We start from the raw sequence: 23,407 nt of genomic DNA, 5'->3' as shown, positions 1-23,407 counted from the left end.
AGCGCCGGCTGGGCCGGGCCTCCTCGTCCCAGGCCAGCCAGAGAGAAGGGCGCGGGCACAGCGCCACCTGTCCCCGGAGGACGAGGTCGGAGTCCTGTTCCCAGCGGGCCCCTGCTGTTCTAGCCTCCCAGGCCCGCACCGAGCGCCATGGCCCAGCCACCGCCTGACGTCAGCGAGGACGACTGTCTCCCGGAGTACCGCCACCTCTTCTGTCCGGACTTGCTTCGGTGAGGGCCGTGTCGGGGGCGCCCCAGGGAGCCGGGCAGGGGGCGGGGGCGCCTGCGGTGCGGGCTGCACGGGGACTGCGGTTTTACTGGGATGCGTGAGGACCCCATGCCTGATGGCCAGACTGTCCGGAGGTCCAGGTGCCCCAGAGATGCAACTGCTGGTGTTCTGATCTTTGCATGGCTGTGAGCACGGTCTGTTTGTCCTGTGGGTGATGGTGGGTGTTCATTAGCAATGCTCCGAGGTGGGGGTGAGTGTCAAAGGACACAACCAAGCCAAAGGTCAGGAGAGGGAAGGATTTATTATTGCCAGCAGCAAGTAAGGAGAACATTGGAGATTTTCCCCAAAGCGGAGTCTCCCCGCACAGCAAATTTGGGGAAGTTTTAAGCTAAAGGTGCATGCATATTCATGAAGGGTTTGGGCGGTTGAGAGACCAAGCTTTAATTGATTGAAGTCACAAGGGTCATCATCCCTGAGGTTCCAGTTGATCTGATGATTGCGCACTTCAGGCTAATCTTTACCATGGAAACAACTGGGAGTCTTTAAACCTGATTTATTATCTTTGCTACTGTTACTTCTCTTGCTGATGACAATCGTTAGTTTCTGTATTCTTTTTTTTTTTAACTTGGATAGAGTTTGACCCCTATCCATTTCTTAAAACTTTTATTTATTTTTTTATACAGCAGGTTCTTATTAGTTATTTATTTTATACATATTAGTGTATATATGTCAATCCCGAACTCCCAATTCATCCCACCACCACGCCTCCCCGCCACTTTCCCCCCTTGGTGTCCATATGTTTGTTCTCTACATCTGTGTCTCTATTTCTGCCCTGCAAACCGGTTCATCTGTACCATTTTTCTAGGTTCCACATATATGCGTTAATATATGATATTTGTTTTTCTCTTTCTGACTTACTTCACTCTGTATGGCAGTCTCTAGGTCCATCCACGTCTCTACAAATGACCCAACTTCGTTCCTTTTTATGGCTGAGTAATATTCCATTGTATATATGTACCACATTTTCTTTATCCATTCGTCTGTCGATGGGCATTTAGGTTGCTTCCATGACCTGGCTATTGTAAATAATGCTGCCATGAACATTGGGGTGCATGTGTCTTTTTGAATTATGGTTTTCTCTGCATATATGCCCAGTAGTGGGATTGCTGGGTCCTAGGGTAATTCTATTTTTAGTTTTTTTAAGGAACCTCCATACTGTTCTCCATAGTGGCTGTATCAATTTACATTCCCACCAACAGTGTAGGAGGGTTCCCTTTTCTCCACACTCTCTCCAGCATTTGTTGTTTGCAGATTTTCTGATGATGCCCATTCTAACCCGTGTGAGGTGATACCTCATTGTAGTTTTGATTTGCATTTCTCTAATAATTAGTGATATTGAGCAGCTTTTCATGTGCCTCTTGGCCATCTGTATGTCTTCTTAGGAGAAATGTCTATTTAGGTCTTCTGCCCATTATTTGATTGGGTTGTTTGTTTTTTTAAATATTAAGCTGCATGAGCTGTTTATATATTTTGGAGATTAATCCTTTGTTGCTCCATTTACAAATATTTTCTCCCATTCTGAGGGTTGTCTTTGTGTCTTGTCAGTAGTTTCCTTTGCTGGGCAAAAGCTTTTAAGTTTCATTAGGTCCCATTTGTTTATTTTTGTTTTTATTTCCATTACTCTAGGAGTTGCGTCAAAAAAAGACCTTGCTGTGATTTACGGCAAAGAGTGTTCTTCCTATGTTTTCCTCTAAGAGTTTTATAGTGTCTGGTCTTACATTTAAGTCTTTAATCCGTTTTGAGTTTATTTTTGTGTATGGTATTAGGGAGTGTTCTAATTTCATTCTTTTACATGTAGCTGTCCAGTGCTCCCAGCACCACTTATTGAAGAGACTATCTTTTCTCCATTATATATTCTTGCCTCCTTTGTCATAGATTAGTTGACCATAGGTGCATGGGTTTATCTCTGGGCTTTCTGTCCTGTTCCACTGATCTGTATTTCTCTTTTTGTGCCAGTACCATATTGTCTTGATTACTGTAGCTTTGTAGTATAGTCTGAAGTCAGGGAGCCTGATTCCTCCAGCTCCGTTTTTTTCCTTCAAGTCTGCTTTGGCTATTCGGGGTCTTTTGTGTCTCTACACAAATTTTAAGATTTTTTTGTTCTAGTTCTGTAAAAAATGACACTGGTAATTTGATAGGGATTGCATTGAATCTGTAGATTGCTTTGGGTAGTAGTCATTTTCACAATATTGATTCTTCCAATCCAAGAACATGGTATATCTCTCCATCTGTTTGTGTCATCTTTGATTTCTTTCATCAGTGTCTTATAGTTTTCTGAGTACAGGTCTTTTACCTCCTTAGGTAGGTTTATTCCTAGGTATTTTATTCTTTTTGTTGCAATGGTAAATGGGATTGTTTCCTTAATTTCGCTTTCTGATCTTTTGTTGTTAGTGTATAGGAATGCAAGAGATTTCTGTGCATTAATTTTGTATCCTGCAACTTTACCAAATTCATTGATTAGCTCTAGTAGTTTTCTGGTGGCATCTTTAGGATTCTCTATGTATATTATCATGTCATCTGCAGTGACAGTTTTACTTCTTCTTTTCCAATTTGTATTCCTTTTATTTCTTTTTCTTCTCTGATTGCAGTGGCTAGGACTTCCAAACTATGCTGAATAATAGTGGCGAGAGTGGACATCCTTGTTTTTTTCCTGATCTTAGAGGAAGTGCTTTCAGGTTTTCACTATTGAGAATGATGTTGCTGTGGGTTTTTTCATACATGGCCTTTATTATGTTGAGGTAGGTTCCCTCTATGCCCACGTTCTGGAGAGTTTTTATCATAAATGGGTGTTGAATTTTGTCAAAAGCTTTTTCTGCATCTATTGAGATGATCATATGGTTTTCATTCTTCAATTTGTTAATATGGTGTATCACATTGATTGATTTGCATATATTGAAGAATCCTTGCGTCCCTGGTATAAATCCCACTTGATCATGGTGTATGATCCTTTTAATATGTTGTTGGATTCAGTTTGCTAGTATTTTGTTGGGGATTTTTGCATCTATATTCATCAGTGATACTGGTCTGTAATTTTCTTTTTTTGTAGTATCTTTATCTGGTTTTGGTATCAGGGTGCTGGTTGCCTCATAGAATGAGTTTGGGAGTGTTCCTTCCTCCACAATTTTTTGGAAGAGTTTGAGAAGGATGGGTGTTAGCTCTTCTCTAAATGTTTGATAGAATTCACCTGTGAGGCCATCTGGTCCTGCACTTTTGTTCGTTGGAAGATTTTTAATCACAGTTTCAATTTCATTACTTGTGATTGGTCTGTTCATATTTTCTATTTCTTCATGGTTCAGTCTTGGAAGGTTATACCTTTCTAAGAATTTGTCCACTTCTTCCAGGTTGTCCATTTTATTGGCATATAGTTGCTTGTAGTAGTCTCTTAGGATGCTTTGTATTTCTGCGGTGTCTGTTGTAACTTCTCCTTTTTCATTTCTAATTTTATTGATTTGAGTCCTCTCCCTCTTTTTCTTGATGAGTCTGGCTAGTGGTTTACCAATTTTATTTATCTTCTCAAAGAACCAGCTTTTAGTTTTATTGATCTTTGCTATTGTTTTCTTTGTTTCTATTTCATTTATTTCTGCTCTGATCTTTATGGTTTATTTCCTTCTGCTAACTTTGGGTTTTGTTTGTTCTTCTTTCTTTAGTTCCTTTAGGTGTAAGGTTAGATTGTTTATTTGAGATTTTTCTTGTTTCTTGAGGTAGGCTTGTATTGCTATAAACTTCCCTCTTAGAACTGCTTTTGCTGCATCCCATAGGTTTTGGATCATTGTGTTTTCATTGTCATTTGTCTCTAGGTATTTTTTATTTCCTCTTTGATTTCTTCAGTGATCTCTTGGTTATTTAGTAATGTATTGTTTAGCCTCCATGTGTTTGTGTTTTTTATGTTTTTTTCCCCTGTAATTGATTTCTAATCTCATAGCGTTATGGTCGGAAAAGATGCTTGATATGATTTCAATTTTCTTAAATTTACCAAGGCTTGATTTGTGACCCAAGATGTGATCTATCCTGGAGAACGTTCCATGTGCACTTGAGAAGGAAGTGTAATCTGCTGTTTTTGGATGGAATGTCCTATAAATATCAATTAAATCTATCTGGTCTATTTTGTCATTTAAAGTTTGTGTTTTGTTATTAATTTTCTGTCTGGATGATCTGTCCATTGGTGTAAGTGAGATGTTAAAGTCCCCCACTATTATTATTATTATTTTTAAATTTATTTATTTATTTTTGACTGTGTTGGGTCTTCGTTGCTGCATGCGGGCTTTCTCTAGTTGCAGTGAGCAGGGGTACTCTTCGTTGTGGTGTGCAGGCTTCTCATTGTGGTGGCTTCTCTTGTTGCAGAGCACAGGCTCTAGGTGCACAGGCTTCAGTAGTTGTGGTGCGTGGGCTCAGTAGTTGTGGCTCACAGGCTCTAGAGCACAGGATCAGTAGTTGTGGTGCATGGGCTTAGTTGCTCCACGGTATGTGGGATCTTCCGGGCCAGGGCTTGAACCTGTGTCCCCTGCATTGGCAGGCAGATTCTTAACCACTGAGCCACCAGGGAAGCCCAAAGTCCCCCACTATTATTGTGTTACTGTCGATTTCCTCTTTTATAGCTGTTAGCAGTTGGCTTATGTATTGAGGTGCTCCTATGTTGGGTGTATATCTATTTATAATTGTTATTTCTTCTTCCTGGATTGATCCCTTGATCGTTATGTAGTGTCCTTCCTTGTCTCTTGTAACATTCTTTATTTTAAAGTCTATTTTATCTGATATGAGTATTGCTACTCCAGCTTTCTTTTGGTTTCCATTTACATGGAATATCTTTTTCCATCCTCTCACTTTCAGTCTGTATGTGTCCCTAAGTCTGAAGTGGGTCTCTTGTAGACAGCATATATATGTGACCCCTACCCATTTTTATTTAAAAAAAATTTTATTTATTTGGCAGCACCGGGTCTTAGTTGTGACATGTGGGATGGCATGTGGGATCTTCAGTTGTGGCATGCGGGATCTAGTTCCCTGACCAGGGATCAGGTCCCTGCATCAGGAGCATGGAGTCTTAACCACTGGACCACCAGGGAAGTCCCAGTTTCTGTATTCTTTTGAGACCTGTTCGAGGACAAGACTGTGACCAGGCTTAGATCATAGAATGGCTTAGGCCAAAACTGCTTCTCTTATGTCAGGAAAGCCATGCGTGTTTCTCTTTCTCCAGGAACCGTCTACTCTATGCACTTAGCAGGTGGCTGGAGGAAGGCTTGTATGTTTTGAAAACATTTCTCATTTAATTGATAACTTTCTGCATAGAGACTTTTATGCATAGAGACATTCTTCCCAAAGATTCAAAAAGCTGAGGAATGCAGGCTTTAAAAAGCAGCGTTTCTCAAATTTGACAGAAGTGCCCAGTGCAGAGGGTCAGTGTCCTCCAGGAGGACCTCCTCCCCGCCCCCATTTAACAGGGGCCTCTTTAAAGAGCCTCTATTTTCTTCTCTCAGGGACAAGGTAGCCTTCATCACAGGCGGCGGCTCTGGAATCGGGTTCCGGATTGCTGAGATTTTCATGCGGTAAGCACTGCTCTGTGTGCTCTGTGCCCCATCTTGCTCCCCACCCCCTTGCATAGACCCCACTGGACCCTGGGATCTTGGGCAAAATGCCGGTGGGTGGTGGGAACCCCTCTAGCCCCAGGGCCATCAGAGAGCATCTGAAAGGGGTCAAGTGCTGTCCGGGGAGAGGCAAGACTACAGCCTTTCCTAGAGATTAGTCTAGACTGTTGGGCTCTGGCCTCAGCACCCCCATTTGTACAAAGCGGGAGGATCCAAAGGTTGAGGTAATTCTACTGCAGTGTCTCCCAGGGTCTTGCTGAGCCAGGGTCAGTGTGGGCCGAGTTGGACCCTGGCACCATGCAGAGCACAGTGTCTCCTGGGACACAAGGTCTGTGGTCTCAGGCCCAGGTCAACAGTTTGTCACCCCCACCTAGGAGAGACCTAGAGTTAGGCTGGGGTTAGGGGAGGTGAAGCTGGTTTCCTCCAGGACTCTGCTTTTCACAGATGTCCCACTGGACGAGATTTTGGGACTCATCCATTCCAGGTGAATTTGTTTTCCTAGCTGGAAGCTTTGTTGCTTCTCTGAGCAGAGTGTGGCCAGCTGTGCTGTGGTGTTCTGAGGATTCAGTGGAACTGGCTTAGCAGGTGGTAGCTGGTACTGTTACTGAGTTTGAGGCTGGGTTTGTCGGGAGGTAAGGCAGGGGAGGTGCCCTGGCCCTGGAATGGGCTCTCTGTCCTTCACTCCAGCTTCCCGGGGAGACCCAGGTGGACCCAGCAGGACTCATGCAGAGTCTGGGCCCTGTGTCCAAGACTCACAGCTGCTCACATGGTGTTTGGGGCAAGGCCCACATCCCCGCATGGCTGGCATACCTCATGCCAGAGAGACCCAGCCCAGAAACCAGTGGTGCCTGCCTGAGGTCCTGCCACAGTCTCTCAGCCCCACAGAGGCCCCTGTGTCCTCTGCTAGCTGTGCCTTCAGCCCTAGGCTGGTGTTTAAGCCTGAGAGACCCTTTGGGGAGGGGGACCTTTGCTTCAAGCGCCAGGCAGGAGCCCGGCTGGGCGTGTCCCTTGCACCTTGCTGCCCTCACACCTGCCCTCTGGCTTTGCAGGCACGGCTGCCACACAGTCATTGCCAGCAGAAGTCTTCCCAGAGTGTCGATGGTAAGGGGTCTCTCCTGTGCCCACATGTCCATGGGTAGCTTTGGGGGCTGGGAGCCTGGGCCTGGAGGGTCCTGAGGTCCAGAGGATGATTACACCAAAACCTGCCCCTCTTCCAAATACAGAGCTTCGATGGAAGTGGCCCGCAGGGACATCCTTGTCTTTTTAAAGAATCTACTTATTGGGTCCTGTGCAGGAACCCTTATGTTGGGTGGTACTGTGGCCCCAAGACAGATATCTGGGCTCACCAGGGTCATGAGGGTGGAGAGTCTCTCCACTGCCATGGCTGGTCTCGGGGCAGGGACTGGACGTCAGCTGGAGCTGCCGTTGACCTGTGACTAGTGACCAGGGGCCTGGAGGGTGATGAAAGGGGAGAGGGTGCGGGCTGTCTTAGCAGCGTCCACCAGGGGTCATGGCCCTAGGGAGTGGCCACTTGCCAGCTGTGTCTCTGCAGAGTGGGTTTCAGCAGCAGAGCCCGGCTTCCTGGCAGAACCTGGCTCATCATCCTTATCAGATTCTGAAGGGCTGTTCCTCCAGGCTGAGGCCACCGGCCTGCTGCCCACCTCTCTCTTCCTGTCCGGCCTCTAGGCTGCCAGAAAGCTGGCTGCTGCCACTGGCCAGAAGTGCCTCCCTTTATCTCTGGACGTCCGAGCTCCCCTGGCCATCATGGCAGCCGTGGAGCAGGCTCTGAAGGAGTTCGGGAAGATCGACATTCTCATTAACTGTGAGTCACTGTTGAGTGAGGCCAGGGGGCTTCCTTTTTTTTTTTTAGAAAAATCACAGTACTTTATTATTTCCAGCGCAAAGGGCAGGTCTTTGAAAAACGAGGGGGCAAGTTCTGATTGCGGGGAGGAGGCCCCTTCTTGCTGGCTATGCATGAGCGAGTTCCACAGGACCACAATGACCGAGTCCCCACACAGGACCATCTTGGAGATGTAGTGGTGCTTGTTGACTGGCTTGGACTTCTTCTTGCTCCTGCCACTCTTGGGGACCTCGGTCCACACCTCCTTCACTTTCTCCAGCACCATGTTGCGGTGCCTATCAAAGGCCTTCACACGGCCCAGGAGCTTCTTGTTGCGGCAATTGATGAGCACTTGGGTGTTGTTCTTGACCGACTGTGTGAGCACGGGGAGTGGACCCATGTTAAACTCTTCCTCCTCCCGCTTCTGCAGCTCCTCTGGGGTCATCTCACCCTTGGGCTTGTTGAGGAGGCACATGGTGGCAGTGGTGGTGGCCGTGCTCTCAAGTCACTAATGTCTCCTCCACATTGCTTCGGCCTTCTGGCCAGGGGGCTTCTGACAGGTCAGCAATACCAGATCTCCCTGTTTGGAGGCCCCAGAACTGTCCTGGCTCCAGGCCACTGTCTCAGCCCAGCTCAGCTCCTTCCGGGTCAGTGCAGCTGTGGCTCAAGAGGATGCCCTGTGAACTAGGCTGAATCATAGAGTAGGGCCACTCTTGTGTCCTGAAATTCCCCCTTAAAGAAAAAGGACTACATGTTATTGTTTTAGTATAGTTTTAGATTCGCAGACTAATTGAGCAGATAGTACAGAGAACTCCACATACTATGAACACCTTGCATTTGTTACAACCGGGGAACCGATATTGATACATAAGGTTAACTATAGTCCCTATTTTACATTCAAGTTCATTTTTGCTGAAATTTCCTTTAAAAACATCCTGCGTCTTATTTTCCTGCCACTAACAAAGTCATAAGCTGGGCAGCTTAAAACAACAGAAATATATTCTCTCACAGTCTGGAGGCCAGAAGTCTGAAAACAAGGCTCGGCGGAGCTTCTGTCCCAGGCCCTGCCCTCAGCTCCTGGGGTTGCTGCCTGGTGGGCCTTGGCTCTGGGCTGCACCCCTCCAGCCTCTGCCTTCCACACACTGCCATCCCCTGTGCACGTCTGTGTCCTCTTCTTTTTAAGGATGCCAATCCTTGGGCTTAGGCCACCCTAATTCAGTATGATCTACTCTTACCTTGATGACATCTGCAAAGACCATCTTTTCAAATAAGGTCACGTTCACAGGCACCAGGGGTTGGGACTTCAGCGAATTTTTTTAGGGACACAATCCAACCCATAAAACCCATCCTGCCCGTCATTCAGGAACTTGTCCAAATGCTCAGGTTTCCTTCCCTGGCCAACCTGGGCCACCCCGAGGGTCCAGATGCTTCAACTGCCCGGGGCTCCAGCACCATCCGCTCTCTCCTTCCACTGGCAGGTGCAGCCGGGAACTTCCTGTGCCCTGCCAGTGCCTTGTCCTCCAACGCCTTCAAGACCGTGATGGACATTGACACCTTGGGCACCTTCAACGTGTCTCTCGTACTCTACGAGAAGTTCTTCCATGTGAGTGTCCCGTGGCCAGGGCCTCCCCGCTTCTGGCCACTGCTCACTGCCCCTCTCGTGTGTTGCAGCGCCATGGAGGGGTGATCGTGAACATCACTGCAACCCTGGGTACCCGCGGGCAGGTGCTCCAAGTGCATGCAGGCTCTGCCAAGGCGGCTGTGGGTACGGGCGCCCCCTCTGGTCTGCCCACGTGGGTTCCTCCCCATCCCTGTCCCCGGAGGCCGGCAGTGTCCCCCCACCCCCACCCGGGCCTCCCTAAAGGCAGAGCAGCCCTGCTTCTCCTTCATGCCTGCTGGCCTCCCGTGCAGATGCGATGACACGGCACCTGGCTGTGGAGTGGGGCCCCCAGAACATCCGCGTCAACAGCCTTGCCCCCGGCCCCATCAGCGGCACAGAGGGCTTCCGGCGGCTGGGTAAGGCTCCCGGGAAGCCCAGGCCCCCCAGCGGGTGCTCCCCTAAGCACAGGCACCCCCGCCCCCTCCACCGTGCCTCCGAGGGCTCCCCTCCCACCTGGCTGGGACAGGCCTGGGATCAGTGCCAAATCCTCATGGCTTCCCAGGGTGGGCAAAGAGTCCGTCTCCAGGCTGGGGACAGTTTGCACAGCCCTGCAATGGACTAAGGGTCAGCTGGACTTGGGCAGCTGCCCCCTAGAGCTAGAGGCCAGGGGCTGCTGGCCTTGATGTGTGAGCCGGACACAAAGTGGGGCCCCATTGAAGCCTCCAGAGCCTTGGCAGGGTGAGCAGAGAAAGGCCCTGTGCTGGTTCTGTAGTGGTGTTACTGTACCTGGCCTGTTCCTGCTCCCCCAGGATGATGCTAACGATGCCCCCAACATTCCCGGGTGTGGTTCAGGGAAAGCTGGGCAGGGAGGGTGGAGGGCCCCGGGGTCCCGGGGCCCACAGGGGCTGAGCCTCCCACTGCTTCCCAGGTGGCCCACAGGCCAGCATGAGGGCAAAGGTCCTGGCAAGCCCCCTGCAGAGGCTGGGGAACAAGACGGAGATCGCCCACAGCGCCCTCTTCCTGGCCAGCCCTTTGGCATCCTATGTGACGGGGGCCCTGCTGGTGGTTGATGGTGGGGCCTGGCTGACATTCCCTAACGACATCCAGTCGCTGGCGGACTTCTCATCCTTCTCTGCTAAGCTCTAGGTGATGTGCCACTCCCACCTTCAGGGGTCACCTGTGTCCTTGGCCCCCTCCCCAAAATACCCACCTAGTGGACTGATGGTCACTGTGCTGGGCCTGATGCCTTTCTCCTCAGTCTCTTACGTGTATTTCTAGATGTATTCTCGGGCACTGTTGGGTTCCCCTGCTCCACACATAGGGCAAGGCTCGAGTCTTCCAGGGCAGATGGGTGGTGCTGGGAGGGGCCAGCCCCACGGAGCTGCACTGCAGACCTCGGGGCCTCCCTGAAAACCAGAACCTGTGTGGCTTGCCTGAAGAGGCTGGGAACCCTGTCTCTCTTTGGGAGCTCCCCTGGGTGACCCTCTCTGGGGGCCTGAGGGCTTGCTGGGCCTATGGGGGTGGGGGAAGGTGCCACTGCTCTCTGCTTCCCCTCCTCCCCCACCAGTCCCAGGGGTATGGCCAGCCCTTGAGACCTGCTCATCCTAGTCCTCTGAGCAGCAGCTTCCTTTGAGGATGGCTGAGGAGATGTAACCGCCCTGGTTGGGACCTGGCCCCTAAGCCTCCTGGGTCCCCGTCGCAGGGTGGTGGCAGGAACGTTCTAGGACTTTGGCTGGCTCCTGTCCCGTCCTGGGGGTGGGAGTGCTGGAGGGACACCCAGGAGCTCACAGCGTTCAGTCACACCATGAAGCTGCAGTTGGCGTGGGCTTCTGTGGAGAACCCCAGTCTCAGAGGTGGGCTTGTTTGTAGGACAGGAGCTGCTGATTGGCCATCTGTGGTTTGGTGGCCGGCAGACACGTTCTCAGTGCCCGGGGCATGCGGGCGACCAGGCGGCGGGAGGGTGTGGGTGCTGGGCAGGCCCCCCGGTCGCTGGGGTGAGGAGTACTGATAGAGGGCTGGGAGGGGGCAGAGGGGGCCACTGTATCCACCTCCAGGAGACACACACAGCCTGGTGGCCTGCTGCCTGCCCCAGCCTGGCCACTCACACCCCCAGGGCTGTGCAGGAGGTGGGTGCCCCTCAGTGCTCTCCAGTGACCTTGTGTCTGCTGGCATTTCTGACAGGCAGGGGACGGTGTGCTGCAGAGGAGCTGGTCCACACCTGCTCTCGGATCCCTGCGACCTGCCTCCCGCCTGCCCAGCCTGAGCGCCAAACCTGACAATTCCAACAAGAGTGTCTGAAGCAGAGACTGGCCTTTCCTCTAGGAACCATGCTGCATCCACATTCCCTCCCCATGGCCCTGTCTCCCATGCATGGGGGGCAGGGACTAGGCAGTGTGGCTGGCCTGCTGACCTGCTCACACACGCCGGGGAGGTCTGGGTTCCAGCGCTTCGAGAGGGTTGAGGAGGCCAGGACGCAGGGGTGTCCCCCTTGCACAACCCAGGGTCAGGGCTGTCCCGCCACCCCAGCCCCTGCCTAGGCTGGCCTCCTTTCCCCTCCTGCCTGCATCCAGTGGGTGTCCTGAGGTGGCTCCCATGGCCTGGGTGGAGAGAAGGGGGCATTTCAGGCTATCTTCTCTTCCTTGCTCTCCCGCTTTGAGACCTTTGCTTGGCAAAGAGATGCCAAACTAGGGAGGCTGGAGAAGTGTGTTTAAGCCTCTCCACAAGACCTGTGTCCTGGGTCCTGTCCCCGGGGGTGTAGGCTGCAGAAGGGACCTCTGCCGGCCTCCAGTGACACGGGCAGGGTTGCTCCCCACCTGCCCTGGAGTCTGTCCTTTGCTGGGACATCCCCAGAGGACTTAGTCCTTGGTCATTTAGGGGCTCACTTTCTAGGTCCTCCAGGTGGCCTGTCCCCATTGTCACCAGCACCCTCCCTCAGGCCCAGGGGGTGGGGGATCTCTGGACCCTCAATTCTTCCCCAATGACCACTCTTTGACATACATCCAGGCCAGGACCTAAGGTGGCCACTTGGATCCTGGGCTTGTTTTCTGTGCTGTTTGTTACAAACTTCAAGGTGCTCAAAGCTGTTGGTCTGCCCTCTGGCTGGACATGCGGCTTGGGTGCCCCCTTCCTCCCTGCCCCCATCTGTACCGTCCATTTGCATAAGCACGGGTCCTAGAGTTTTGCCAGAAAATGCATTTACTTAAAAAATAATCATTTTCCTGTGAAAATATCTATTCATTGGACTTCACAAATGTTTTTAGAAGGAGGAGGAGGGCACCTGAACAGAATCACTGGTGATCTGGGCGTTTAGTGGTGTGTCTACTTCCTGTCTTTTTCCTGTGAAGAGTTTAGAAAACACTTTTTACCTAATACGTGAAGCCCTGGTCCTGAGGCAGGGGGAGCCCGCCCTGAGGCGAGGGGAGGCTGTCTGCTCCCCTGGTGGGAGGGGTGTCCTCCACAGCTGGTCCTGGAGGGGGGCGGGGGGCGCTGCCTGCCCTGCAAGCTCCTGGTGCTGCCACTAGAGTCCTGAGCTTGAGCCCTCTGCCCCAGATATCCACACCCACCTGAGTTCCTTCCCGCCTTCATGGGTGCAGGGGCATGGCAGGGAGGCCACCGGGCAGAAGGAGCTCCGCTTGCCATTTAAACAGAGACCAGGGTGTGGTGGCATCAAGTCTACCAGCAAGGCAGGCAGATGGGCGCTCGTGATGCCACGGGAGGAGGAAAGAACCATGAAGGCAGTTCCTGGGGAGCTGCAACCATAGACCCCACGTGCCAGAGAGCTGAGGCCTGCCGTCCCTGGAGGAGACAGAGAAGGCCCTGGGGAGGGTGTCCCGCCAGCCACATTCAAAGGCCTGGGACTCAACAGCAGCGTACAGAGGACAGAAGAGAATGAAAGGAGTGAGCCTTTTATTACTGTTAGTCAGGATTCTCCAGGAAACAGAGCCAGTAGGATATATATAGATCTGCAGGAGGAGATTTATTATAGGGGCTGGCTCATGTGACTGTGGGGGCTGAGAAGTCCCATGATCTGCCAATTGCAAGCTAGAGACCCGGCAAAGCAGATGGCGTGATTCAGTCTGAGCCCGAAGGCCCAAGAACCAGGGGCTCCGACAGCCAAGGGCACCGGAAGGTGGATGTCCCCGCTCAAGCAGAGAGTGAGGGAACTTGCCCTTTCTCAGCCCACACTGATGAAGTCAGGTCTTCCATCTACTGAATCAAATGCTAATCTCTGAGAAATACCCAGAGATACCGATCTACCAGCTATCTGGGCACACATTAGCCCCGTAAAGCTGACACAAAGTTAAACATCACAGTTGCACACACCATGAGGTCCGTGCCCATGCTCATCGTCTGCATGTGGTGGTCAGTTTGGCTGTAAGGAATCTGCCTTGCTGTTTGGCTTAGTCCACCAGCCCCGGCTGTCATCCTGCAGGTCCAGGACACCTGCTGGGGGCTTGTGGGTCACGGGCACACCTGGCGCGTTTCACTTGCCAGGTGGGCTCTGGGACGAGCTGGCAAAGGAGGGCCAGGTGCACGTGGTGAGGGAGTTAACACCGGCCCCAGCAGTGGCACTCGGACTTGGTGGCAGTTGGCAGAGAACTAGGTTGTCCCCTTCCACATTAACAATCTCTACAATTCCCTTAGAAAATGCCAGGTTCCCTGAAAGGAAGGATCATCTTTTATGTGTGAACCTCAGCTGTGGAAGCTGATTTACAGACCCTGCCCACTCCGAGTCCCCCTTCCATGGCATGAGGATGCCTCACGTCTTTTCAGAACTACACATAAAAACATCACGGCCGGGCTTCTCTGGTGGCACGGTGGTTAAGAATCCGCCTGCCAATGCAAGGGACATGGGTTCGAGCCCTGGCCTGGGAAGATCCCACATGCTGCGGAGCAACTAAGCCCGTGCGCCGTAACTACTGAGCCTGTGCTCTAGAGCCCGCGAGCTACAACTACTGAAGCCTGTGTGCCTAGAGCCTGTGTTCTGCAATGAGAAGCCACAACAATGAGAAGCCCGCGCACCGCAACGAAGAGTAGCCCCTGCTCTCCGCAACTAGAGAAAGCCCGTGTGCAGAAATGAAGACCCAACACAGCCAAAACAAAAACAAAACAAAACAAATAAGTTAATTAAAAAAATAAACAGGAAACATCATGGCTACAGCATAGGGCTGCCCACCACCGGGGTGCAGCCTTCCAGCCCCTGCTCCACGTTGTACATTTTTATTTTTATTTTATTTTATTTTTTTGGCTGTGTGTCTTCATTTCTGTGCGAGCGGGGGGCCCCTCTTCATCGCTGTGCGCGGGCCTCTCACTATCGTGGCCTCTCTTGTTGCGGAGCACAGGCTCCAGACGCGCAGACTCAGTAGTTGTGGCTCACGGGCCCAGTTGCTCCGCGGCATGTGGGATCTTCCCAGACCAGGGCTCGAACCCGTGTCCCCTGCATTGGCAGGCAGATTCTCAACCACTGCGCCACCAGGGAAGCCCTGTACAGTTTTTTGAATGAATATGTGAATGACCCCTGTGTGTTGTGAGCCACAGAAGGTGTCCCCGAGGCGTCGCCATGATGCAGTGAACTTTAAAATTCACTTAACTAAACTGTTAACTTGGGGGAGTTTGGGGGAGTTTCTCTGCCGACTCCTGTTGCCATGGTAACTTGGTAAAACTCACTGGCTTGCCTATGCTTTGTCTGCGGTCACCCTGGAAAGGGCTGGAGGTCGTGCTTTTTTGTTTCTTGGTCCCTTGGTTGGCATCCTCCACACGTAGGTCTCTGGTGGCCCCGCGCACTGTGGGACCTGCCAGGGGTGGGCCACTCAGATGGAGGAGGAGACTTGGGAGGCTGAGGCTGACCTCGCCTGGACGCGGTCCACCCACCAGGTGCACACTGAGCCCTTTGCCTGGTGCCCTGGCTGGGGGCTGGCACAAGCACGACTGTCCCTCCGGAACTTCCTCTCGGCCATGCACGTGGGCTCGCGGAGTGAAGCAGGGAGAGATGGTAAATCCCCAAGCACCTTGCCAGTTGGAGGCTCGGCAGATGTTCCCCTCTCCTCTGACCCTCACATTGCTTTGTCCTCATGTGGGTCAGACTGAGCCTGCCTTGCAGTGGTCACGCCCCCACCCTGGGCTGTGTGTCCAGGCGGGGTCCTGCTCACCCCTGGCTCTGCCCCGAGGCCCGATCATGCTGCAGCTGGGCAGCCGTGTCCTCTTGAGCAGGGCAGAGGGGCTCTCCGGGGTCAGGGCTTCCCAGGCCGGGGAGGGGACTGGGCGTGGGCCCCTTGGGGCATTTCCCTCTGGGCACTTAGGCTGGTCTCTGCTGGATGCTGCAACAGATACAAAGAGGGGATGTGGGGGGAGATCCTGGGAAGTTCACAGGCTCCAGGGGTGGGATGCACTGGAGCTTGGGGACAAAGCTGGGGCCCAGGGTTCGGGGGTTCTTCCTTCTCCCACTTGACCTGCCCTGTTAACCTGCCCCTCCCCTTGCTGCCCTTCTGCTCTCTCTGCCCAGGTCCCAGCTGCCCTGTGTGCAAGCTGTAGCCCAGTCCCCTGAAAAGAGACGGCATTCCTTCTGTCAGACACACATCCCGGTTCTTGGGAAAGGTGCCCCCTTCGGGTCAGGGTCTGGCTCTTGCTCAATAAACCATGGCCAAGGGTTGACTGCATTATATGAACCTGGCAACTCCCACTGCTTCTAGAAAACGCGTGTGAGCAGGCATCCCATGTGGGTCCTGACTCACATCAAACACACTCACTAGAAACCAATGTGTAGACCAGCGTGCTGAGAATGTGTGTGTGCGTGTGTGTGTGTGTGAGATCGCATGAGTCTCAGGTCCCCTCTCTGGCAAAACCCGAGGGCCAGTGGGAGATGGCAGAGGCTCCCTGCTCACCTCTTGGGCCAGAGTTCTGCCCAACTCGGCTCTTCTGTCCTAGGGTCCGTGGGGGACCAGATCTTTCTTTGGACTTCCCTTTTCCTTGATTGTGCTAATCGGGCCCTTCAAGGGAACAGCCCCTCAGATGGGATTGCTGGATTTCATGTTTACCGCTGCATCCTGGTCCAGGTCTCTGGGATTAGACCTACATTACCCTGTCAGCAGACAGAGGTTTCTATAACTCTTCAGTCATTTATTTACTGATTATCTTGCATTATTTCCTAGGTGACACATGTTATTAGTATGGAGTTCCTTAACTCAACTCCCAGAGCATAACTTTATTTTCACATTTTGGAGTATTTGGGGGGCACCTCATCGCATCCCTACATCAGAGCATCTCAATGAGACAGCACCTGACAGGCGTCTGCTGAAGAAGGAATAAGGAATGTTAGGAATATGCAGAATTAACGTTTAACTTTTCCACCATCACACGTAATTTGGACAATTTTTACCCCATGGGAGGAGAATGGTGTGAATTATATCTTCACCTCTGGAAAATGTGACCCGAGGCTAAGAAAGGAAGTTCTGAATCTGCGTACAAACCTCTCTCAGCCTGGTGCTTGGCGCCCATCCCCCCGCTGTGGGCTGTGATTCTGGCTGCAGGGGAGGCGTGGGAGGTGTGGGATTTGGGCGCTGTGGGGACTGGAGATGCCTGTCCTCACAGGAAGATGGGACCAGGTGCCAGCAACTGCAGAGTGAAATGTTAAAATAAGAAAATCATCCAAACCTCGGCTGAGTCAGGAGGAATTAAATTGTGCCTTACAAACTCATGGTCTATTTTTACTCTAAGAAATGTACTTTACTAAACTTGAAGGTGAGAAAAAAATCCTTCCCCACTGAATAAATATCAGTAAACAGGAGTATGGACTGTGCTCTTGGCTTCAGGAGGCCACGGGGAGGGTGCGTGTGATCTAAAATTGACTCTGTTCTCAGTTTACTTACTCTACACAAAATGTATATGTAGTTTTTAAAATTTTTATATTGAAAATATTTGGCCAGCAGTTTGTAGCTTGATTGAGGTATAACTGACATTCAGAAGACCGCACATGAGTGAAATCTACAGTTTGGTGAGTTCTGACATTTCTACATCCGTGAAACCATCACCACAATTAAGAGGATGAACATACCCATCGCCTGTAAAACGCCTCCTCCCGCCCCTTGGAAACCCCCTCATTTCTCCCTGCCCCTTCATCCCAGGTGACCCAGCCAGGATGGCAGTTCAGGACTGGGAGGGGGAGGCCAGCCTCTTCTGGGTGGGAGGAGAAGGTGGGACAGGAGGTAGAGGTGCTGAGCCCTCAGTCAGGTCCAGAACCCCTTTCCTGGGGTGCCCAGTGGCAGGCTGTTTGGTGGCCCTGCTCCTCCCTTGCTCTGGCCCCATCACGGGCCTGTGGCAGGTCACTTCGTCCTCCAGAATAAAGCTCTGCCCCCTCCTGCTGTCCATCTCCAGGGCATATCCATGGCCTCCCTGGGGCACTAGGTCCACCACTGGCCAGCTGAGAGGCTTCCCCTTGACTACGGGCTGGCTCCTTCTGGAGCTCTGGGTGGAGGGCTTGCTCCAAATGCAGATGTCCGGCCCAGCACAGCCCGTAGTGCTCGCTGAGAAGGGACCTGTCACAGAAGCATCTGTCCTGTCCCCATGGGAGGTGGGCTTCTTTAGACGCCCCGAGAACTGTTCCACAACTCTCTGGTCTGGGTTCCCAACATCACTCCACCTTGGACACAACTTACTTTCAATCTTCAAATGGCTGATAGGGATGGTCTCACAAATAGGTGGTGGAAGAACAGATGGTTCTGGGAAACCGGCTCATTAAGTGAGAGAAACAAAAGTGGGTCCCTATTTTACACCACATTTTTTAAAAGTCCAGGGACTTCCCTGGTAGTGCAGTGGTTAAGAATCTGCTTGCCAGGGCAGGGGACATGGGTTCTAGTCCTGGTCCAGGAAGATTCCACATGCCGCAGAGCAACTATGCCCACGTGCGCCACAACTTCTGAGCCTGCGCTCTAGAGCCTGCGAGCCACAACTACTGACCCCATGTGCCACAACTACTGAAGCCCGTGCACCTAGAGCCTATGCTCCACAACAAGAGAAGCCACCGCAATGAGAAGCCCGCGCACAACAACGAAGAGTAGCCCCCGCTCGCCGCAACTAGAGAAAGCCCGTGCCAGCAATGAAGACCCAACGCAGCCAAAAAAAAAAAAATTCCAAATAGCTTAACGACATACTTGAGAAAGGAAAAGCTATAAATAGAGGTGGATATCTTTGAGACTTTGGGTACAGGATTTACTTACTGAATTTAAAAAGTGTTTAATTATGAAATCCTTAAAATATGTGGACAAGCCCAGACGCACATGTACTCACCCGCCAGGTTTACCAGATGTTGGTACTGTGTCCTGTTTATTCCCAGTCTGCCTGTTTTGGGAGGAAATAAATGTTACAGGTACAGCTACCTTTTACCACTTTCCTCCTCTGTCCCCCTCAATATAATTCCCACTTTCGTTGTGGTATTTTTACTACAAAGGAAGGTGTTCAAAAACAATATATGTATTGAAACTTTGCAAAAATGGTATTACACAGTATCTGTTCTGTAACTTGCTTTCTCACACAGCTTGTTTTAGAAGTCTGCCCATGTGGTTGTGTGAGGATGTGATCCATTTGCTGAAACTGCTCAGTATTCCATCACAACAGACTTCCTCTCAGCCAGCCAGCAAGCTCTTCACGGGACTACGGAAACCAGGGCTGCCTCAACACCCCTTTCCTTCCTCCTCTTGGACCTGAAGGTGGAGAAGCAGGAGTGCCAGGTTAAGGGGACACAGAGCTTCAGCTGTATTAGTTCTGTGAATCCCCACACTTGGTTGACATCAGACTAAATTTCTACTGGTTGATGTCAAATGCTATCGTTACTCATTCCCTTGATTATCAGTGTGGTTAAGCATCTTTTTTTATGTTTATTGGCCAATTGAGTTTCTTCCTCTGGAACTGCTTATTTGTATTCACTGCTGATTTTTCTACTAGTTTGCTGTTCTTTTACTGTTTTATGAGGAATTCTTGTGTATTCTGGAAATAAATCCATTGTCAGTTACATCTGTTTTAAATATCTCTTCCCGGTTGCTATGGACTGAATTGTGTCCCCCCAAATTCATGTGTTGAAGCCCTAGCCCCCAAAGCAATGGTATTTGGAGATGGGGCCTTTTGGGAGATAATTACCATTAGATGAGTTCATGTAGATGACCTCCCATGATAGAATTGCTGCCTTATAAAAAGAGGAAGAGGGAGAGATGGCTGTCTTCACCATGCTAGGACACACCTAGAAGGAGACCCTCACCACAAGCTAGGAAGAGAGCTCTCAACAGGAAGGAATTTGCTGGTGTGAAAAGTAATGAAAGGAAACCTCACCAAAATGGAACCGGGGTGCCAGACGGGGGAGCTTTCATGCGCATACCACTCAACATCAGCACAGATCCCAACATGTCCCAGCAGGAAGGGATACTACTTTACTACCCAGCAGGAGGAAGAAACAATTTCTCTTTGACCAGCAACAGTCCAGCCAATGAAAGACTGTCACAACTCAGCCAATGAAAAGCCACTGCACCTAGAACTCCCAGTTTCCTCCAATGGGCTCTTTGTTTATGACAGCTCCTCTCAACTCCTCCTTCTCCCCTATAAAAGCATTTCCTTTCCTTTGCTGGACATAGTTGCATGTCTCCAATTACAACTCTTTGTGGCTTCTGAGTAAACCCATGTTGCTGGTAAAATAACTGGCTTTTTAATTGTTTTAGGTTAACACTGGCATCTTGATCTTGCATTTCCCAGACTGCAGAATTATGAAAAATAAATGTGCTTTTTAACGAACCAGTATATGGCATTTGGTCACAGCAGCATGAGCAGACTAAGACACCAGTCTATGATGTGTCTTTCATCAAACAGAAGGATAATTTTTTTAAATTAATCTTTACTAAGGCATAATTTACATACAGTAAAATTCATTCTTTGTCGTGTACAGTTCTGTGAATTTTGACAAACACATTCAGTTATAGAACCACCATTACAATCAAGATATGAAACAGTTCCTTCACTTCAACAAATTTCCCTCTCCCCCAGCCCTCCCACCCTCTATTTGATTTGTGTCCCTTTACTTTTGGGAAGTTTAAATTTTAATGTATTTAACTTTAAGTCATTGTCTTTTTAAAAATGGTTTGTAATTTTTATTCTTGTGTGAGAAACTTTCTTTCTCCAAGGTCATAAAGCTATTTTTCAATGTCTTCTTAAAGTTTTAAAGTTTTGCTTTTTTTTTTTTTCTGGCCACACCTTGTGGCTTGCAGGATCTTAGTTCCCTGACCAGGAATCGAACCTGCACCCTCAGCAGCATGAAGTCCTAACCACTGGAGTGCCAGGGAATTCCCTTGCTTTCCACTTTTATGTCTTTGATGGCTCTAATTATTTTTGTATCTGATATGACATAGGGATCTAGTTGTAAGGTTTCTGTACAGACAGCTAGCACCAGCTATAGAAAAGTCCATCTTCCTTATGATTAGCAAAGCCACCAAGGATAAAAATGATGGGTTTGACTACCCAAAATGAAAGATTTATGTCTAATCTTCCCTAACAGGCAGAGTTCATGAAGGGGTCACAGGCAGGGAGAAGATACTTGCAACATCAAAAACATATGAGGGATTTTACCTAAAGAAAAAGTCAGAGAACCCAAAAGAAAAGCAAGTGCTACAATTGGGCAATTCACAGATCCTAGTGGTCAGTAAACACAGTAAGAAACACTCAACCACATTAGCATTCAGCTAAATTCAAATAAGACAAGATGAGCTGCCGTTTTAAGTTCATCAGACTAGCAAAAATGGGAGAAATCATATGTAATCTCTTTTGTAATTTTGGTGTATTTCCGCATTTTAAAAATGTGCATTAAATAAGATAGATTTGTGATCAAATTTATCCTTGCCTGTCACCTTCCCCTTCCTCCTGTCAGTGGCCAGATCTCACGCAGGTGGTGGAGAGGCCCTATCCCAGGAGAGACATGTGCATTCTTCCACTGAGGCTTCTTGACCTACTTTCCCTTTGCTCCCTTGTCAGGTCCAACAGGGCTGTGCTACACAGCTAAGAATCTGCTGAGTCACCTTGCTGGTCTTCATTTTCCCATCTTTCTCCGTAGGTCAGAGGTCACCAGGGAAGAGGGATCAAGGAGACCCATTTGCTTGAGAGTTCCAAAAGATAAGTGTTTAACCCAGGTACCTTTCAAAAAGAAAGACTCACAGAGGGAGGTTTTCACAGACATTCACTCAGACTCAAAAGCCAACAGATGTGAGCTGTACCCCACCCTCTCCTTCCTCTTCTGGGTACCTGTTACATGGCTAAATTAAAATGTGCACGGGGTTGGCATGGAGGAGCAGGTTAAAATGGCAGCAGGGGCTGCTTCCCTTGAGCTGATTCATTTCATCCTGAATGTTAGAGATCAAAAATGTCTAAAGGGAGGACTTCCCTGGTGGAGCAGTGGTTGAGAGTCCACCTGCCAATGCAGGGGACACAGGTTTGCTCTCTGGTCTGGGAAGATCCCACATGCAATGGAGCAGCTAAGCCCATGCACCACAACTACTGAGCCTCCACTCTAGAGCCAGCGAGCCACAGCTACTGAAGCCTACATGCCTAGAGCCTGTGCTCCGCAATGAGAAGCCACCGCAATAAGAAGCCCGCGCACCGTAACCAAGAGTAGCCTCCGCTTGCCGCAACTAGAGAAAGCCCGTGCGCAGCAACGAAGACCCAACACAGCCAACAATAAATAAATAAATAAATAAATTCATATATTAAAAAAAATGTCTACAGGGGATGCTTGAGGTCCAAACGCCCAGTCCAAGTGCCCAGGAACTTGTTACCTTTAATATTTCAGGAACAGAGTTTCTTGAAGTGGTCTAAGCAGGTAGGTGCATGCTTTCCATGCTGGGGTTCTGTTTGGGTGCATCAGCCAGCCAAGGAATGCAGATTTTTCATGAATTGGCACAGTAGCAGTAGGAGTGCTGCTTCCTCGGGGCACAGCCCTCGCCTCATTTGGTTTTACCTCCTCCACATTAATACCCTTATTTAGAAAGGTTGACACATCACTGTAACTACCTCTGAAAACTGTATCTGGTCAAAGGCACCAGTCCAATTTCAGATTCTTGCCAAACTGGAGATAATTTATTTTCTTTGAATGCAGTATCTTCCTCATGAAAGCATACAGCTCTTATAAGAAATTGAGAATATAGTTTTAGGGTTGCGGGGTGGTATTCCTTTGCCCTTCTTTTCCCTAATGCCAACCTCACAAAATCTGGTGCCATGTGCCCTGGGATTTTGTCATGGGAGATGAATCAGTTAATTAACACACTGCTCCTCACAGTACACTTGGAAACAGGTTCAGTTTCCTTTGGTTCTTGCCAAAGATGCTTATGAACATACCTAGTGCTGGTGCTTTCCCCGATACATCTCATTACAGGCTCTAAATGAAGACTGTAATGTTAAGTGCACCTCGCCTGAGGCCTGGCAGCTCACCGGCTCCTATCCAGCATGTCTCCGCTTTCATGCCTGCTTCAAGGTGCCCATGTTGCTGCCTGGCACCCTGTGTCCCCACTGACGATAGTGACATCTAGAGAAACACATGTCAGTTGTCAAAGACAGCCGCAGTGCTTGGGAGGCTTGACCGTACACTGGTGATGAACACTGGATATCCTACGGGAAAAAAAGCACTTGTCATAGATTTTAAAAAAGGTATCAGTGTTTGGCCACGCGTTCCTTCGGTCACAAGTGATGGACCTCATTTTCAGGGCCCTTCCACACTCAGGCGGGGGCTGCTGCTCTTGCTGCCGCAGGTCAACGCCTGGGCTTTTCCGCGCGACGGGCGACTGCGGAGGGCGCCACTTGCACTTTCCCCGCCCCATTAGAATCGTGTTCGTTGCTTATCAATTTGTGGGAGCGCTTTACACTTTCAGGACTCAGTCCATCCGTCCAGTGCGTGGGTCGATGACGTCAAGCCCGGGCCCACAGCCTCTTGCTCCCAAACATCGGTACACTGCGAGGGACCGAAAACCCCAAACCACGCAGCCGCGCCGGCGCCTGCCTTTATAACAAGGCGGCGAGGGGCGGGGCCAGCGTGCAGCGCGACGTGATGACGTCAGGCCGAACGGGGGGCGGGGCGAGGGCGGT

At 50.2% G+C, this 23,407-nt stretch overlaps 1 protein-coding gene, 1 long non-coding RNA gene and 1 pseudogene across 4 annotated transcripts; 1 reads left to right on the top strand and 2 right to left on the bottom strand.

Annotated features, from left to right (window-relative positions):
* Positions 1-20,487, top strand: DECR2 (2,4-dienoyl-CoA reductase 2). Of its 3 annotated transcripts, none has more exons than XM_027118020.1 (9): positions 1-227; positions 5,757-5,825; positions 6,914-6,965; positions 7,551-7,686; positions 9,183-9,307; positions 9,376-9,469; positions 9,616-9,720; positions 10,233-10,450; positions 18,834-18,945. In XM_027118020.1, exons 1-8 carry the CDS (start codon positions 148-150, stop codon positions 10,448-10,450), a joined length of 879 nt encoding a protein of 292 aa, XP_026973821.1. In that variant the 5' UTR covers positions 1-147; the 3' UTR covers positions 18,834-18,945. The 3 variants fall into 3 exon arrangements, with proteins under 3 accessions (XP_026973821.1, XP_026973820.1, XP_026973822.1); XM_027118019.1 differs by lacking the exon at positions 18,834-18,945 and adding an exon at positions 11,486-12,570; XM_027118021.1 differs by lacking the exon at positions 10,233-10,450 and having other exon boundaries at positions 18,834-20,487.
* Positions 7,691-8,450, bottom strand: LOC113626525 (small nuclear ribonucleoprotein Sm D2 pseudogene; annotated as a pseudogene).
* Positions 15,565-23,282, bottom strand: LOC113626413 (uncharacterized). The gene is made up of 3 exons (XR_003435144.1): positions 22,105-23,282; positions 18,587-18,637; positions 15,565-15,621 (listed from the first exon to the last, which is right to left on the bottom strand). It is a non-coding gene; the product is annotated as an uncharacterized LOC113626413 (long non-coding RNA).
* Positions 23,283-23,407: the final 125 nt, after the last annotated feature.

The sequence above is a fragment of the Aethalodelphis obliquidens genome, unplaced genomic scaffold (genome assembly GCF_003676395.1).
Source record: "Aethalodelphis obliquidens isolate GAN/ISIS:26980383/991018 unplaced genomic scaffold, ASM367639v1 scaffold18, whole genome shotgun sequence".
NCBI classification, from domain to species: Eukaryota; Metazoa; Chordata; class Mammalia; order Artiodactyla; family Delphinidae; genus Aethalodelphis; species Aethalodelphis obliquidens.
This window is presented reverse-complemented; position numbering and strand designations above follow the sequence as displayed.

What these genes read in the sequence shown, in the direction of transcription:
- DECR2 (XM_027118020.1), top strand. Translation starts at nt 148, where the DNA reads ATGGCCCAGCCACCGCCTGACGTCAGCGAGGACGACTGTCTCCCGGAG. An exon ending in ATTGCTGAGATTTTCATGCG is followed by an intron (nt 5,826 to 6,913) that starts GTAAGCACTGCT and finishes CTGGCTTTGCAG; the next exon opens with GCACGGCTGCCACACAGTCA. An exon ending in AGAGGGCTTCCGGCGGCTGG is followed by an intron (nt 9,721 to 10,232) that starts GTAAGGCTCCCG and finishes ACTGCTTCCCAG; the next exon opens with GTGGCCCACAGGCCAGCATG.